Raw genomic sequence first — 16,413 nt, 5'->3', positions numbered from 1 at the left:
ACCCCCTTATATACTTCTTTTGAAGTACCAGGTAACAACAACAAAAGTCATAATTATTCTTTTTGTGTGGCCTTATGTACATAATACAAGTCATGTACATCTACTAAGAGTTTCATGGTAAAATCAATCATCAGACGCCAACATAATTATGTATGTGCAGGGCTACCTGGTGTAGTGTAGGACTGTTCTTAGAATCAACACAAGTCTCTTGAAAGCACCCATTTCAAGCAGAATGTGTATACAAAAGGGGGGTTTGTCAACTGACAACCGCTCTATTTAGTTGCTATTCACTCTTTAGTTGAAAATTCTTATTCTTGAATAGCAACTAAATAGAGCGGTTGTCAGTTGAACACCCTTTTATTTACAATGCAGTTGCGTGATGTCCACCACTTTCTGAACAAATGTGTATACAGGTGGCAATTTTTTTTTAAAGAGTAAAGTTCGCACGTCCGCTTTACAACCGGCTATATGTCCACAATGATATTGTGCATCGACGGTCAATACCGGCATGCTCACTCACCATGCCTGCACTAGCTGCAATGAACGTGTCTGACCAGTACCAGTTACTACAGCTAGGTGAAGTCCAGTGGAATGGTCTGGGTCTGCGCCCTGCAATGTGTACAGTCACTATGCAGAGGCACTCTAGCTCTACACAGACATAATACCTCCTTGTATTACATGTAATAGCTAGAGAGCAGGGAGTCGTAAAATACCGGTATTTTACGACTCCCTGCTAGAGGTGTTTTCTTCACTGCATGCTTACACATACACACACCCATTTGAATTATATACAAACTTTGTGCTTTGGAATTATCATGTTATGATTCTTTTTAATATTTCCTTCTCTCATAATATTATATTCGTTCTTAGCAGAAATCGGAGGTTTTTCCTCTGGTGAGAAGGCAGAATTGCCTGTGCTCTAAACGAATTCAAATAAAAGAAAGAAGAAGAAGAAGAAGAAGAAGAAGAAGAAGAAGAAGAAGAAGAAGAAGAAGAAGAAGAAGAAGAAGAAGAAGAAGAAGAAGAAGAAGAAGAAGAAGAAGAAGAAGAAGAAGAAGAAGAAGAAGAAGAAGAAGAAGAAGAAGAAGAAGAAGAAGAAGAAGAAGAAGAAGAAGAAGAAGAAGAAGAAGAAGAAGAAGAAGAAGAAGAAGAAGAAGAAGAAGAAGAAGAAGAAGAAGAAGAAGAAGATGTGAAGGGAAATGCTCACCATCAAATGGTGGATAAAAACCGTTTCGACTGCTTTTTAGACAGTAACGGGTAAAGAAAAAAGGAAAAAGAAACTCATATAATGCAATTCGAAGAGATAGGCCCCCAGTACAGTTGGGGTGTGGTTGTGTCCGTATGGTATGGTGTGTCATGTACAGGTAGTTGCGTTGTGATGTATGGTAATTTGTAGGGCGAATGTCGAGAAGGCTATGAAAATAACGATTCGACAAGAACAAGTGACTACGAGAGGTTGGCAAGGTTGGCGATCGTCCACCCCCGGCCCTTTAGAGGCCGGAATGGCGAGTTCAAATCTTGATTTTAAGGACGTCCAACTATCCTCGCTGGGTGGCCGATCGCCCACCAAGTGCTCTACAACAGGTTCACCAAACAGTTTTAATACAAAGGCCAGTCGCGCCATGTTCGCTCCCTTCGCCTTAGCCATAGGACATAGCTTGAGTTCAGCGCTGCTTGGCGACAATTCCTCCGCAAGAGCCTGCGCTGTTCCTTAGTGCAGCGCAAGGATCTCGCGAAGGAATCCAAGCTGGTGGATATGGCGCCTCTCGCTCCCACCTCTGCTGTGTGACTTTCCGTCTCCCAGCCATTCCTTACACACGCGTTATGAAGGTGACGATAGCGTTCGATTTTGATTTCGCGCGATTGTGCAAAGCGATCTTCACTACATACCGTGAGTTCCAGCCACAGAACTCTTCTCAATTCTTTGGAGAAGAGCACTATGTCTGGACGACAGGTTGTAGGTGCTATGAAGTGGGGGAAAACAAGTTTCTCATCCTTCATGTCCACCAGGACCTTCCAGTCTGCTGAGCTAGTTACGAATTGGTCATTTAGCCGTTTGCGTTGGGAGGGGGGCTGTTTGGGGAGATTCTCTCCTGCCTTGCAGAAAGTTATGTAATCAATTCTCTTCTGATTACTCTGCGTTTCTGCTGATGCCGTGGCCTTTTGATAAGTTTGGATGGTTTCGTTTACTAGTTTTACTATGCATTTCAGTACGTTGTCGTGGCGCCAGGTATATCTGCCCTGGTGGAGGGCTGTTGGACATGCTGATAATATGTGACGGAGCGTAGCTTGCCTGTTGCATAGAGGGCATTGTTGTTCGACCACAGAGTTACCCCACCTCCTCAGATTGTCAACTGTTGGTAGTGTGTTTAATACACAGTTTAGTTGAAAGGAGAAAGTTCTCCCGTAGCCTTCGTACAACAGTTTTTTCCAAGTGAGGTCTTCAAACATCGTGTCTCTCCACTTTAACCAGCTGCCTTGCATTTGCAGGCTTTTGAGGTGGGATAGCTGGTCTTGGCAGTCACCTTCATGAATGGTATTGAGTATTTGTTTTCTAGGTTTGATTTTCTCTTGTTTGTCATGCCTAAAGCCGAGTCCTGCCCTGCCTTGCTGGAGGTTAGTTGGACTAGCTTCAGAGATCGCTGCCTCGGCACATTCCATTTCTTTTATTGCGGAGTATTGTCTTGTGAGCAGATACTGTTGTTTGCTGTGATGTTGGTACAGGTTTGCCATGTTCTTGTCGCTGCTGTTCTTGATGATATTCCATCTAATGACCTGTCGTTGCTTCCATAGCGTAGGGATGTACGTTAAACGTAGGCCGAAGCGCTCCCGAGCGCCGATGAAGAGTATTGCTGGTGCTGCGGGTCTGGGCAAGCCTGCCCATTTCTTTAAGAATGGAAGGCAAATTCTGTGTAGGAGTTTGGCGAAACTGTGGCTGAGATCAAGTATCTCGAGCTGCCATGCTATTTTGGGGATGATTTGATGCTGGTAGAGCCACAACTTCTGGTGTCCGTATAGTCTGGTCTCGGCAACTGTCTTTAGTAGGCATCTTGTGGAGTTTATGAGGTCTTCGCGTTGCGTTATCTCACCTACTGTATCTGTTAGCATCCTGCCTAGAAACTTGAATTGTTGGCCGTTTAGAGCTGGTATTGGAGTTTCCGATATTCTGAGTGCGGGGTCAAAGTAGGTGTATTTGTTGTTGGTCAATTTGGCTGCGTACGACCTGCATTTGTGCGGGGCCGCCTGCATTTTTGACCAGGCAAGGAAACTATCAACCAGATCTAACTTCTTCTGCGCACCATGAGTTCGATTGCTGAAGACTGCTAAATCGTCGGCGAATCCAGTGTTCGAAGCAGTGACAGTTGTGTCACGGAAACTGTACGAAAGGGCTTGGATCGGTTTGGTCTGAAGAGAATCAAGTAGAATTTGGAAACAGATGTTGAATAGAATAGGGGAAAGTGGGCAACCTTGAAATACGCCGATGCTGTACCGGAAGGTCTGAGTGAGTGGTCTTTTAATGAATGCTGTCAGACGCTCATAGTAAGAGTAAACAAGGTTCCTGATTTTCAGCGGGATGTGGTAGCGTTGCAGTGCCCTCTGGATCAGATTGTGTTTTACTGAGCCAAAGGCGTTCTTTAACCTTTTGAGCACGACGCTACCTGAATGCCGCCCCACGTCAACACCTGCAAAAATCGCGTTTTTCCTATGAAAGTAGTAGCTGTTCAAGGATCGATAACTTTACCTTTCTTTGGACGAATTCCACGATCTTGAGCTTCCTGCAAAGGTCTTGAGACGAGGAACAAAATAGTTCCAAGCTCAGCTCGGAGCGACACCAAAAGCCCATGCTACAGTCTGGCAAACTTGACGCACGCGCTCGACAGACTTGAGCACGGCCAGGAGATCAAATCCTCAGCTGCCATTTCACTCTCCTTGCTCGTATCGAGCTCAAATTTTTTTGAGGGCTCGCCAGATCCGCTGCCATCATTTGAATCTAGTTTCCATGGCAGCAGATAGCGCGAAAATGATCGAAAATGGAAAATACGCGTTCTGCAGAGTTCGCAGAAAAATCGATTTGAATTTGCCGTGTCGAGTCGCATATCTCAACAACCCGGGGTCGTATCGCTTCGGCGATTGTTTCTATCGCAAGCTGAGAGTTTTCTCTTGCAGATACATATTTCGATCGTGAGAATCGGCCAAGAATTGACCGAGTTACGATAGTTTGAACTCACGCGGTTCATGCAAATCGCGTTTGTACGCTATGTACACTCACGACGTAATAATACGTCATGCGTGGGTGCAGTGACACTGTACGTGACGTATTAATACGTCATGCGTGCTCAAAGGGTTAAATCGATCCATACCATGGCAATCGAACGCTTGTGGCGTTTGGCGTCTTTCATGGCCTCGTGACAAAGAGTGGCGTGTTCAATACAACAAGAAGAAGAAGAAGAAGAAGAAGAAGAAGAAGAAGAAGAAGAAGAAGAAGAAGAAGAAGAAGAAGAAGAAGAAGAAGAAGAAGAAGAAGAAGAAGAAGAAGAAGAAGAAGAAGAAGAAGAAGAAGAAGAAGAAGAAGAAGAAGAAGAAGAAGAAGAAGAAGAAGAAGAAGAAGAAGAAGAAGAAGAAGAAGAAGAAGAAGAAGAAGAAGAAGAAGAAGAAGAAGAAGAAGAAGAAGAAGAAGAAGAAGAAGAAGAAGAAGAAGACGGAGAACTTAGTATCCATGGTTACAATTTACACCGTAATGACAGGCACGGCCGGATGGGTGGTGGGGTCTGCTTTTATTACCACCAAGACCTTCCTATTCGAGCCCGTTCTGACCTTCATTCCGACAAGATCGAGTCTGCTTGGTTGGAAATAAAAGGTCCACTTGGCTGCCACTTGATTGGTTGTATCTACCGTCCCCCCGGGGAATCAGTATCTTACTGGACAGACCTAGAAGCGGTGATCCTGCGTGCCAAGCTGCAATCGGCCTCCATTACAATGGTTGGTGACTTCAACGTCAACATGGACCCAAAACAGCCTGGTCCCCAGCATCACTATCTCAGTGACCTCTGTGCCGCCTATGGCCTCAAGAACATCGTTAGAGAACCCACTCGTGAAACTCCCCGCTGTCCGAATGGTACTATAATTGATCTCATTCTGGCTGACCCTACCCATGCAACTGTAGCTACTGTCGTACCTCTTGATATCAGTGATCACAGTGCCGTGGAGTGCAATATCCAGGTCGATGTTCCCCGGACTACACGGCAGGCCCCAAGGCACATGAGAAGAATCCATAAGATAGACAGTACCGCGTTCCGTCATGATATCTGTGAGGCCAACCTACATGACTTTTCTGACTTCAATGATGTAAATATCATGTGGAGAGAATGGCATGCCAAGTTTATGCACGTTATGGATAAGCATGCCCCCCTATGTAACTCAAAGCCTCCCAGACAGTCCACACCACGGTGGGTAGACGCAGAACTACACAGGCTAATGCAGCGAAAACGTCGCATTCATAAACGTTGGAGACAGGACAAAACGAATGGAAATCTTCACACTGAGTTCAAACGAGCACGTAGCATTGCTCGGAACGCTTCTCGGCAAAAGAAAAATGCGTACTTCGCCACCCAGTGCAAAGAGAATGCTGGTAACCCAAGAAAGTCTTGGGAAATTCTCAATGCCGTGACAGGGCGCTCACGGCCACAGGGCGGTCTGTAAGATAATCGGGGGGAAAACCGGGATCGGCGGGATCGACTCGCCGAACTGTCAAGTAATTCCAACGACCAGGGTCGCGTACGAACTTGCCGTGCCGTGTGTAGAGACTAGATGTTTTAAACCCATGCTGGCTCTGTAGTACAGTGCGTGTGTGTGTACGTGTGTGTGTGTGTACGCGTGTGTGTGTGCGTGCGTGTGCGCGTGCATGCGTGTGTGTGTGTGTGTGTGTGTGTGTGTGTGTGTGTGTGTGTGTGTGCGTGCACGTGTGTGTGTGTGTGTGTGTGTGTGTGTGTTTGTGTGTATGTGTGTGTGCTCTGTTGCAGTGCTTAGGTGCATGTATGTGTATGTGTATGTGCTGCACACTGTCACACAAAGTTCATTGCCATGCCCTGGCACATTGAATGGCTCAGCCGCCGATTGTCTTGAGGCGGCGCTGCTGCGGAAAGCTCTCGGAGCCATGGCTATACGCCGACTGTGCAGGCTAAAGTTCCTCTCAGTGTGTTTGAATACCAAGCCAGCTCGGAACCGCACGGACAGCGGAACTTGCGACATGCTGAACCAACCTCTTCACTCTGACTAATCATCGAATCTGATTTCTTGTCGCTATTTTGGCCGTCTCTGAAGAACGCCCAACTTACTACTTGCAGAAACAAACGGAACGGAAATACAGAAATGACAAGCTACTGCTAAATCTACAGGCAAAGGTGAATTTGACTACTTTGAGTACGTTTGTATAGGAATAACATAGTTTGTGAAATCATGCCTGTGCGGCTAGGCATATAATGTCCCAGGTGCTTACACACACTTTAGTGTGGCTCAGGGCTCTGGACACAATGGTAATAATTTTGCTGCATGCTCTAAGCTTTACCTAATGAATCTACTTGTAGCAATGATTTATATGATTTCTAGTTTCTAACGCTGAGCCGGTCTGCCCCATGCGCGCAGCATCTGCTGTGCAGAATCTATCATGTATGCCTAGCTTCAAAGTTCCTTTGTGGTTCTGGTATAATCCAGTATGCTCAGTCTTGATGAACCGCTGTGGTGCAGTGCCGGGACTGAGTTTGCACGGATGAGGCAAATGAAATCCGAAATGTCTTACAATTCCCTGGCTCTGAATGCTATGCCACGGCCTCCTGTACACGAGGTACTAGTAGTCGAACCGGTGCGCAGCATTGACAGTGTACATTGGCATACGGTGCGGATTTCGCTTGCCCCAGGTTTGACCTCCGGCAAGCGAAATCCGACGCACCCTGCGCCACCGGGTTTCAAGAGATCAGTTTGTTGGTCGCCTCCGCACATGTGTGCTGACTGTGGTTGCTGTCCGTCTGGTACTGGTCATCACAGGGCCCTCACTCTTCACAACAGTACTTGGATTAACTCCCCTCCTGTATACAGGTACCGGTACACATAATACTGTCCCCGGGGAAAATTGCGATTCCGCGGCCGCGTTTTTTTCCGCTTTTTTGCGATTTTTTAAAAGACCGCGTTTTCCGCGATTTTCCCGCGTTTTTTGAAATTTTGTTGCACTACACGTACACACAGTGCACTGATTCGGTCAGCAACGTCTCATCGTGGCGGCTTTTTACTCAAATATGACGAGTGCTTACACCAGATACTAGTACTTGATTGATTTCACTACATACTCACTGAAAATTGCCGCACATCAATATTATTCCCCGCATATTTACCGCATATTCACCGCAAATTATGCCATATTATGCCGCGTTTTTCCCCGCGTTTTTTCCGCAATTTTCCCCGGGGACAGATAATATCAAGATTATAACCCACTTATATACTCTTGATAATACATGTACTTCTTTTGAAGTACCAGGTAACAACAACAAAAGTCATAATATTATTATTCCTTTTGTGTGGCCTTAGGTACATAATACATGACGTATATAATAAATGTAGAGCCGAAGGATTTATTGCAATTACATACCAGTATAAAAACCGAGGTCCCCCGAGGTTTTTATAACTGGTATGTAATTGCAATAAATCCTGAGGCTACTACATTTATTATGCATATGTTGACCTTCTCTTTCCCTAAAAAGGAGTATTTTATAAACAGTATTTATTGGCCTTAGTGGTATTTTATAAACAGTATTTATTGGCCCAAAAGCCAATAAATACTGTTTATAAAATACCACTAAGGCCAATAAATACTGTTTATAAAATACTCCTTTTTAGGGAAAAGTGCAGTGCTGCATCGAAAAGTGCAGTGGTATTTATTGAGTCAAGCAAGTTTATTTGAATTTGATACTGTTGATGGTGTGGTCACTAATGAGTGTGGGTATTTATCAAAGGTCGATATATTTACATGTACTAAGAGTTTCATGGTAAAATCAATCATCAGACGGCAACATAATAATTATTATGTACCGTAAAGTCTTGTATAAAAGCCTCGGCTTCTATGACTTTCTTGGTGAAATTTTGCAGGCTTCTATTATAAGACAGGCTTCTACACAAGACAGGTATTTCTATGTACATGTATGTCAACACTAAAACCAGGCGTATGTGTTATTTGAGGGGCCCAAACTTGCGGCTTCTATTCAAGTGCGGCTTTTATACAATACTTTATGGTATGTGCAGGGCTACCTGGTTTAGTGTAGAACTGTTTTTAGAATCAACACAAGTCTCTTGAAAGCACCCATTTCATGCAGAATGTGTACCGTGCAGGTGACGTATTTAAAAAAAAGAGAGTAAAGTTCGCGCGTCCGCGTTACAACCGGCATGTCCACAATTGCATGTCCACAATGATATAGTGCATCGACGGTCAATACCGGCATGCTCACTCACCATGCCTGCACTGCAGCAATCTGTCCCCGGGGAAAATCGCGGAAAAAATCGAAAAAAACGTGGGGAAAACGCGGCATAATATGGCATAATTTGCGGTGAATATGCGGTGAATATTATTGATGTGCAGTTTGCAGTTGATATGAGGCAATTTTCAGTGAGTATGTAGTGAAATCGATCAGTTACAAGTCTCTGGTGTAAGCACTCGTCATATTTGAGTAAGAAGCCGCCACGATGAGACGTTGCTGACCGAACAGTGCACTGTGTGTACGTGTAGTGCAACAAAAAAGTTCAAAAAATGCAGGAAAATCGCGGAAAACGCGGTCTTTTAAAAATTGCAAAAAACGCGGAAAAACGTGGCTGCGGAATCGCGATATTCCCCGGGGACAGAGAACGTGTCTAACCAGTTACCAAGTACTACAGGTGAAGTCCAGTGGAATGGTCTGGACCTGCGCCCTGCAATGTGTACAGTCACTATGCGGAGGCACGCTAACCATGCTAACTCTACACAGACATACCGTATTTCCACAAATAGTAGGCCGGTCTACTATTTTTTCAACCTCGTCCTAACCCGGCCTTATAATCGAGGACGGTCTTGTATTCGAGGACGGTCTTTTATTCTTTCAACCCAGTTTGACCCCGGTCTTCTATTTCTCGCCACACAGTTTACCCCCGTTCTTCCATTTTCTTCTACACAGTTTGAGCACAGTCTTCTATTTTTTCCCACAGTTTGAGCACGGTCTTCTATTTTTAACACAAGAACAAAGACTCGTTTCGGTCTTCTAATCGGAGACGGTCTTTTATTTTTTCAATCGGACCCTGCCCCGGCCTTATATACGAGGAAGGCGTTGTAAACGAGGACGGCCTTTTATTTGCGGAAATACGGTAATAGCTAGAGAGCAGGGAGTCGTAAAATACCGGTATTTTACGACTCCCTGCTAGAGAGTTCATCACAGAGAAACACACCTAAATTCATGGTGAATGTGCACCAGATGTACTGATACATAATACGTCATACCTTGGCCTTGTGTATACAATGGTAGATGGAGATGGTCCATTTCTGACATTTTTGGCTGCATGGATCCGTATATACACACCATAAAAGGGAGCACGTGTCCTGCACCCTCACTGGAATTGAAATGTTTTGTATACATTCGTACACACATCTGCAAGGCCAGCAACCGACCGGGTGCGTGCACATTTTCCTGGATTTCAATGTCCACAACTGCACCATACTAACGTTATTGATCATATCACAGCTATGGACATCGACATCAACACACACACACATGCACACACACGTACACACACGCACACACACACTGACCTTTGACGCCCATCGCCGGAGGCGATGATAGCAATGCTACGGCAGAAGCCATAGCAACTTGTGCTGGGATTACACCATTCAACAGCTTGCAAGGCTGAAGAATTGACCGTCACTATTCAGCCTGGTCTACACCATACAGCTATTTGGAGTGACATTTTCTGGCCCACACACACACACACACACACACACACACACACACACACGCACACACACACACACACACACGCACACACAGAGAACAGAAAAAGCTGATCTGGAAACATCCGGGTAACAAAAAATATATATAATAATCACAGCCAAACAGCACAATATCTAGTTGAAAGAATTTAAAATCAAGGTTGTACAAATTACCACTGCTACCAAATAACCAGTGAGTAAAACTATTAGCAGAGAAGCACACACAGCAGACCGACATACGACATAGGGCCTGCAATGCAGCAAGACCAGCTTTGGGATCAGAACAGTGGTTCAATTACAGTGCTGGCCAAAGAAATCCAACACCTCATGAATAAAATAGCATTGCCGGGCGCTACGCAGCCCTAGCACTACACATACTGGTCTGTGAACTCGAACGCGGCGCTACTCTTTTCATCAGGCTGGATTTCTCTGCCAGTGGCTTTTGTCACAGCACACAGCAGTATGGGCGGCTTGAGAGGGCCGCTCTCCGATGCATAGGCCCAAGCAGTGGGCACATCGAATCGGTGTTTGCTCCGAGATCGAGTTCAGAATGCACCCGCCTCAAGAAACGGCGGAACACACCATCATAAATAGGGGGGATGGGACGGTGCGGAGAGCCAGACTGGCTCGCACACCTCGATCAATTCTCGTTCAATATGCGTGCACACACCCGCACACACCCGCACACACACCACACACACATACACATGTGCATGCACGCTCGCGCGCGCAAACGCACACACACACACACACACATGCACACACACACACACACACACACACACACACACACACACACATGTGCATGCATGCTCGCGCGCACAAACGCACACACACACACGCACAGTGCCGGGTTGCGGATGAAATTGCAAGCGGCGGCGGTGGGTTAGCAGAAGATGCAGCCGTGAGCCTAGCTACAACCTACACGACACCACTAGACCATGGAGGGACTCTCGCTCAGCTTATTGACAACAGTGCGAATGCCGGGCAAATTGAGCAGGTTGCCGATGCCCGGGATACGACGAAGGAAGTTGATCACCACTGGGAAGAAGCCGCTGAAGAGAATGAAGAAGCCGTACGCCTCCACACACATACCTATGATCGGCCAGCCAAGCAGCACGATCAAGATCCCGCCGAAGAAACAGCCAGAACCGCGCAGCTTGTGCTTCTGGAAGAAGAAACGAAACGTCCGCTCCAGGCCGATGACAAATCCCAGGCCAGCCAGAAACAGAATGTTACCCATGGCCAGCAGACCTTTGTCGAACATCATCAGCACGCCGAGGAAGATGAAAGCGATGCCGAATCCCGACAAGCCAATGCCAATCTTCTGATAATCGCTGATTGCGGGAAACATGGTGCTAGCTGTTTCCTCCTGACCACACCAATATCACCACTGTTGCTTTAGCACTGAATAGCTGAGTGTCCAACGACACGATCGGGATCAGCTGCAAAATTATTGATAAACTCCGCAAATTATTATTTGCACCTGGAAAATCCTAATGGATTTCTGGCGCACAAACCAAGGCCGAGCAGAGACGGTCAATAGTTTCCAGCACAGAGCAGGATACACTAAATTCAGCTTCAGCTACTGCTTCCACTCCAGCACTGGCTCTCAGGCGATTGTGCAGACAATGAAATTCCTGAATGAAAGCGTCTGAAATTGTCAACTTCTAATTCAAAAAATCCTGGAACGGACGCTCAGACTTGAACATCGGCCGATAAAAATTTGAGGCAGTGTGAGTCACAGCTTCTGCTGGTCCAAGGGGTAGTGAGAACTCCTATTTCTGGACGTTCACACCAAAGAAATCATTGGACGACTGGGATGTTTTCATTGTTCAACATTCGAACATTTCCCTCATCTGCAGCACTTGCAGAAAAAAATCAAGGTACGGTTTTAGCGGTAAACCGTCTGGTGTGGCGGAAACCTACCGTGAATAAGTTCAAAACCATGAAAGTTCATAATAAAACCATCTGTCCTGAGTTGACGCCACGTGAAAACTAGTGGTTGCCCTGGGTACAGAATATGGCGACCCACGCGCGCGATATATTCGCGTACAAAACGTCAAAAGATTGTGCGCAGGGAGTCGTCAAATACCGCAAAAGGGTCATTTGACGACTCCCTGATTGTGCGACGCCGATGCTGGTCCAGGCCAGCATTGCTGCGCTGGGTCACTTTTGAGTTTTGACAGTTTTGTACCCGCAGTCCCGCAGCGTACCGGTGGTCACGCACCTTCTTGTACACCTGTCGTCCGAGAAGTTTTTGTTTGGCCGCGCGAGATCATGATCTTTTCGAACGCGGTACATGTCATGTAGCAGCTTCCTTTGGAGACGAGCCTCGCATGCAGTCAGCGAGAACAAGGCTAAAGTTTGACACGTCGCTCATTTGACTTTGTTCAAAACTCTTTGTTCGCAGTCGAAGTCCAGTCCTGTTTGTACTTACTGTATGCACCACTCGAGTACTCCTGGTTGTACAGGTATTTATTCATTTTAAAATTGTCTTGTTGACGACTGCGTCCTCTTGTTTGGATGTCGTACTGAGGACATCTCCGGTCCATTTTTGGAAGCTCAGGCTCGCATACGCGTATATACGTATGTTCGTGAGCTCCATGCTGCTGGCTTGCTGAGGGGAAGTTTGAAGGAGTGAGAGGATGTCGAGCGAGACCGGGGAGCGCAGCAGAACGCTGCGCAGTCCATCTGCATCTGGTGATAGTAAATCCATTGCAACGGGGCCACGACACCTCGTGTGCGTCATTCTCGTCGCAGGACACGGGACGATTCTTGAAACGGACATCAAGGTACATATTCCTACGATTTATTTTGGTGAATACAATTATAAGATTCATGTACATGTAGAAGTGAACTCAACTGAGAGCTCGAAATACTGGAATTTTTTTTACATTTCTTTCGAAACACAGGAAATTAGTGGCATGGCACTGCATAAATGTATTTTTGTTTTAATGCGCTATTAGCAAACCATAGGATGGCACCATGCTCATGGCCGCAGGCAATTCACGTGCTCGCGGTTGGACTTTAAACTGGCTCTGTGCTCCCATTGCCCGGCATTTGAGGGCTTGCTGACTTCTCCTGGCAGTCCGCCTATTTTTAATTTGCTTAAAAGTTAAAACTTAAAAGCATGATTCACGGTATCACTTTCTTTGGTGCGATGTGTGACGTGCAATACATCCGACGAGCTACATATATACGACACAGATCTACAAATACTTCGAAGTATGCTCTTCCATATATGGAAGGGACAGAGGTGAGAGTACAGTACATGACCCCACGCACACTTGGTAATGGGAGGTTTGCTTTGAAGGTGGCCATCACCATTTTGGCGCCAACTAAGGCTGCGTTTACACGACAACGCACGGCCAGTTTTCCGTTTTCAGTCCCGCATTTCTTTTTTCGTTTTTGTACGTTTACACGATCAAAGCCGATCCGAGGTGGTCTCCGTTTGTATCGTTTTCAAGCGGCTACACGAGAGTAAAGGATCCGCCAAAGTTCGTCATGTGCCAAGTGTTGCCGTGGAAGCACCAATCACACTCAAGTAATGGTTGAAAACAGGCACACGACAACACACGTCACATGACGAAAATTGTAAAAACAATTTTTTTGGATTGTCGAATCCGTGTAAACGGCCGAAAACGAAATAAACATGACGGAAAACGAGGCCAGCACACCGTTTCGACTGTTTACACACCCAAATTTATCCGGCAGAACATTTCCGTTTTCAAATTCTTCCACCTTGGCCAGCGTTTTGGTTTTCTTCCGTTTTGGTGTACAACTTTTACGTTTTGCTCCGCGTACCGTGTAAATGAACCATGGATCCGAAAGGATTTCGTTGCGTTTTCGCCCCCAGCGTTGTCGTGTAAACGCAGCCTAAAAGTCCCTGTCCCCGCAGGTTAACCATGATTCCGCGTTCTTGATGGTTTCCATCTGCTTTTTCTAGAAATTTGTTTAGAGCCTGCATGTTTAGTGAGAATGTACAAGAAAATGGCGCTTGATGGTGAAAGTGTGCTGCAAAGTTGTCCATATACACAAGAGTTGTACTTCATGCATCATGCAAGCACATGTGGAGTCCAGAAACGTACAATGCGTCGTACGTTTCCATGAATACCGTAAAGTACCGTTGATCCCCCCACGCCGTGTCGCTTCCCGGGTGGTTTGTAGGCAAGGGCGGAGATCAAGTCGTTCAAGTGCCGTACAATGTACTGTCCCCACAGAATAACCCGGACGAAATCCTAAAATTATGCGCATAATCATGCGGGCAAAAACAGGCAAATACGCGGTATAATGCGGTTATTATGCACAAATTCTCTCTCATTTGTACAACTTTAGCATGCAGTTTCCTGCAAGTATACTACTTTGTCGTACAAACTCATGCACCGGTACGACTTTGTAGTACATTTTCAACATATATAACGCGGGTTTTATGCAAAATCTCTCGAAAACGCGGATGACAGCCAATAACGCGGAAAATAATTGCGCGGCCGTGGAATCGCGGTATCCTGTGGGGACAGGATGTACAACAAAGCAGAAGATCAGACCTGGCATGCTGGATTGTGCACATTTTTCACCCGGCACTCGCACGCATATTGTTTACAGCAGTGCATGCGTCGGTCCGACATCGTATTTTGTTGTATACGCCGACGTCGCTTCCCAGGCAAAAATTCTACAGGGGGCGGGAGTTAGAGCGGGGGCGGATCAACGGTACTTTACCGTACTGGTGCCTGTATGTACGACAAAGTGTCTGGACTTGAGAATGTACAATAAAGATGCAGCCATTGTGCAAGGGTGATCTGTGATTGTAGTGTGTCATCTGCACAATTTGTTTTGGACGAAATGGGTGCTTTGAGTTTCAAGTGTAGTGTTGTTGATTCGTGGATCTAAAAACATTTTTTGATTTGTGGATCTAAAAAGCAAAACAACAACAGAGCAACACCCATTTCGTCCTGTAGGTTTGCACGCACGCTGTATGCACCTCACCACTGTGCAATGGGCCTATTCTAGCAGTGCAGGGGTGTTGGACACGCTACCGTACCACTCATTGCCCCGGGTACCCCGTAAATCAATACACCCGGGCCTGAACATTTTTTTGTTGATATGACAGTGTGTACTGTGTCGGCATTGTGTATTGTGTAGAATGACTGCAGTGGCAAGTACAGAGACATGCAGGGTGTTCCCAAGGCCTTGCTACCGGGTGTGGGTGGCAAGTCTATCCTGGATTTCTGGTGGTCAGCCATAAACACGTGAGTGACAGTGTGTGTGCGTGCATGTGTGTGTGGTTGGGTGGGTGCACATCCAGTGCATTTCCAGATTTGCGTGCTTCTCTTGCGACAGGCGTATTCATGGTACACATAATGTGTCTGGTGTAGGTGTGTTGGGGTTTTAAATCTGCATTCTCACGATGGCCTGTGTTGTTGTTGTTGTTGTTGTTGTTGTTGTTGTTGTTGTTGTTGTTGTTGTTGTTGTTGTTGTTGTTGTTGTTGTTGTTGTTGTTTGTTTGAAATCTTTTATTCTCACGATTGTTGTTGTTGTTGTTGTTGTTGATGGTGGTGATGATGATGGTGGTGGTGGTGGTGGTGTTCTTGTACTTAGTCTCATTCTAGTTCTCATTCTAGTTCTTGTTCTTGTTCTTGTTTTTCAAATTCCTGTGTGTACCTGTGTGTATGTGCAGTCGTCAGATCTTCAGTGAGGTGTTCTTGGTCACAAACGCTAACAAGTACAAGCATTACGAGCGCTGGGCCACTGCCAACGAATTCCCTGTAGAAAATATCATCAACGATGGCTCTACCACACATCAAACAAGGTATGTGCTGCTGATGGTAATTTTCCGTCCTTTACTATGCTCGAATATGCACAAAGAGGGGGCTTTGATATCAGGAGTCGGGTCCATTCGAAGGCAAATGTTTGCAGAATTGTATGCGAATAAATTTTGCACATAATATTTCTGCTTCACAGTAGATTGTCTCCCTTTGAAGCTACCCTTATTTTCCGGAATATAAGCCGCACTGAAGTTCTATGCTGCACCCCCCCCCCCCCCCCCTCCCCCTCCCTCCACCCCATTTTTTTGCCACGAAATACAGACATCTACCCTATTTATCATCGTTAATTTGATCATCGGAGTATAAGCTGCACGCCCTTTTTTGGGTGAATTTTGAGTGTTCAAAGTGCGGCATACTCTGGAAAATACGGTGTGTAAGTTTGTGTGCTCGTGTCCTGTCGATAAGAGTTCTTGCTGTGGTGTTTACTGTGCGTTGTGTCTGTTTGTTGTGTCCTGTCTGTTAGATTGGGCAGCGTGGGTGACTTTGAGCTAGCATTGCGAACCCGTCACATCAATGGTGATGTCATGGTTGTAAGTAGTGATGTCATGGTTGTAAGTAGTGATGTCATGGTTGTAAGTAGTGATGTCATGG

The 16,413-nt window shown here is 45.9% G+C and overlaps 2 protein-coding genes across 2 annotated transcripts in view; one reads left to right on the top strand and one right to left on the bottom strand.

Moving 5' to 3' along the window:
* Nucleotides 1-10,069: 10,069 nt before the first annotated feature.
* On the bottom strand, nucleotides 10,070-11,876 carry LOC135820843 (vesicle transport protein GOT1B-like). Its single transcript, XM_065333884.1, has one exon. It carries the CDS (start codon nucleotides 11,349-11,351, stop codon nucleotides 10,932-10,934), a length of 420 nt encoding a protein of 139 aa, XP_065189956.1. The 5' UTR covers nucleotides 11,352-11,876; the 3' UTR covers nucleotides 10,070-10,931.
* A 351-nt stretch (nucleotides 11,877-12,227) lies between these two features.
* Nucleotides 12,228-16,413, top strand: part of LOC135821559 (uncharacterized) — a gene marked incomplete at its 3' end in the record, with an annotated part of 24,149 nt that continues 19,963 nt past the window's right edge. Inside the window, exons 1-4 of the mRNA XM_065334558.1 lie at nucleotides 12,228-12,792; nucleotides 15,140-15,246; nucleotides 15,675-15,806; nucleotides 16,286-16,352. Coding sequence (XP_065190630.1) covers nucleotides 12,646-12,792; nucleotides 15,140-15,246; nucleotides 15,675-15,806; nucleotides 16,286-16,352 — 453 coding nt within the window. The remainder of the gene's footprint in view (nucleotides 12,793-15,139; nucleotides 15,247-15,674; nucleotides 15,807-16,285; nucleotides 16,353-16,413) is intronic.

This window comes from Sycon ciliatum, chromosome 7, assembly GCF_964019385.1.
Source record: "Sycon ciliatum chromosome 7, ocSycCili1.1, whole genome shotgun sequence".
NCBI classification, from domain to species: domain Eukaryota; kingdom Metazoa; phylum Porifera; class Calcarea; order Leucosolenida; family Sycettidae; genus Sycon; species Sycon ciliatum.
This window is presented reverse-complemented; position numbering and strand designations above follow the sequence as displayed.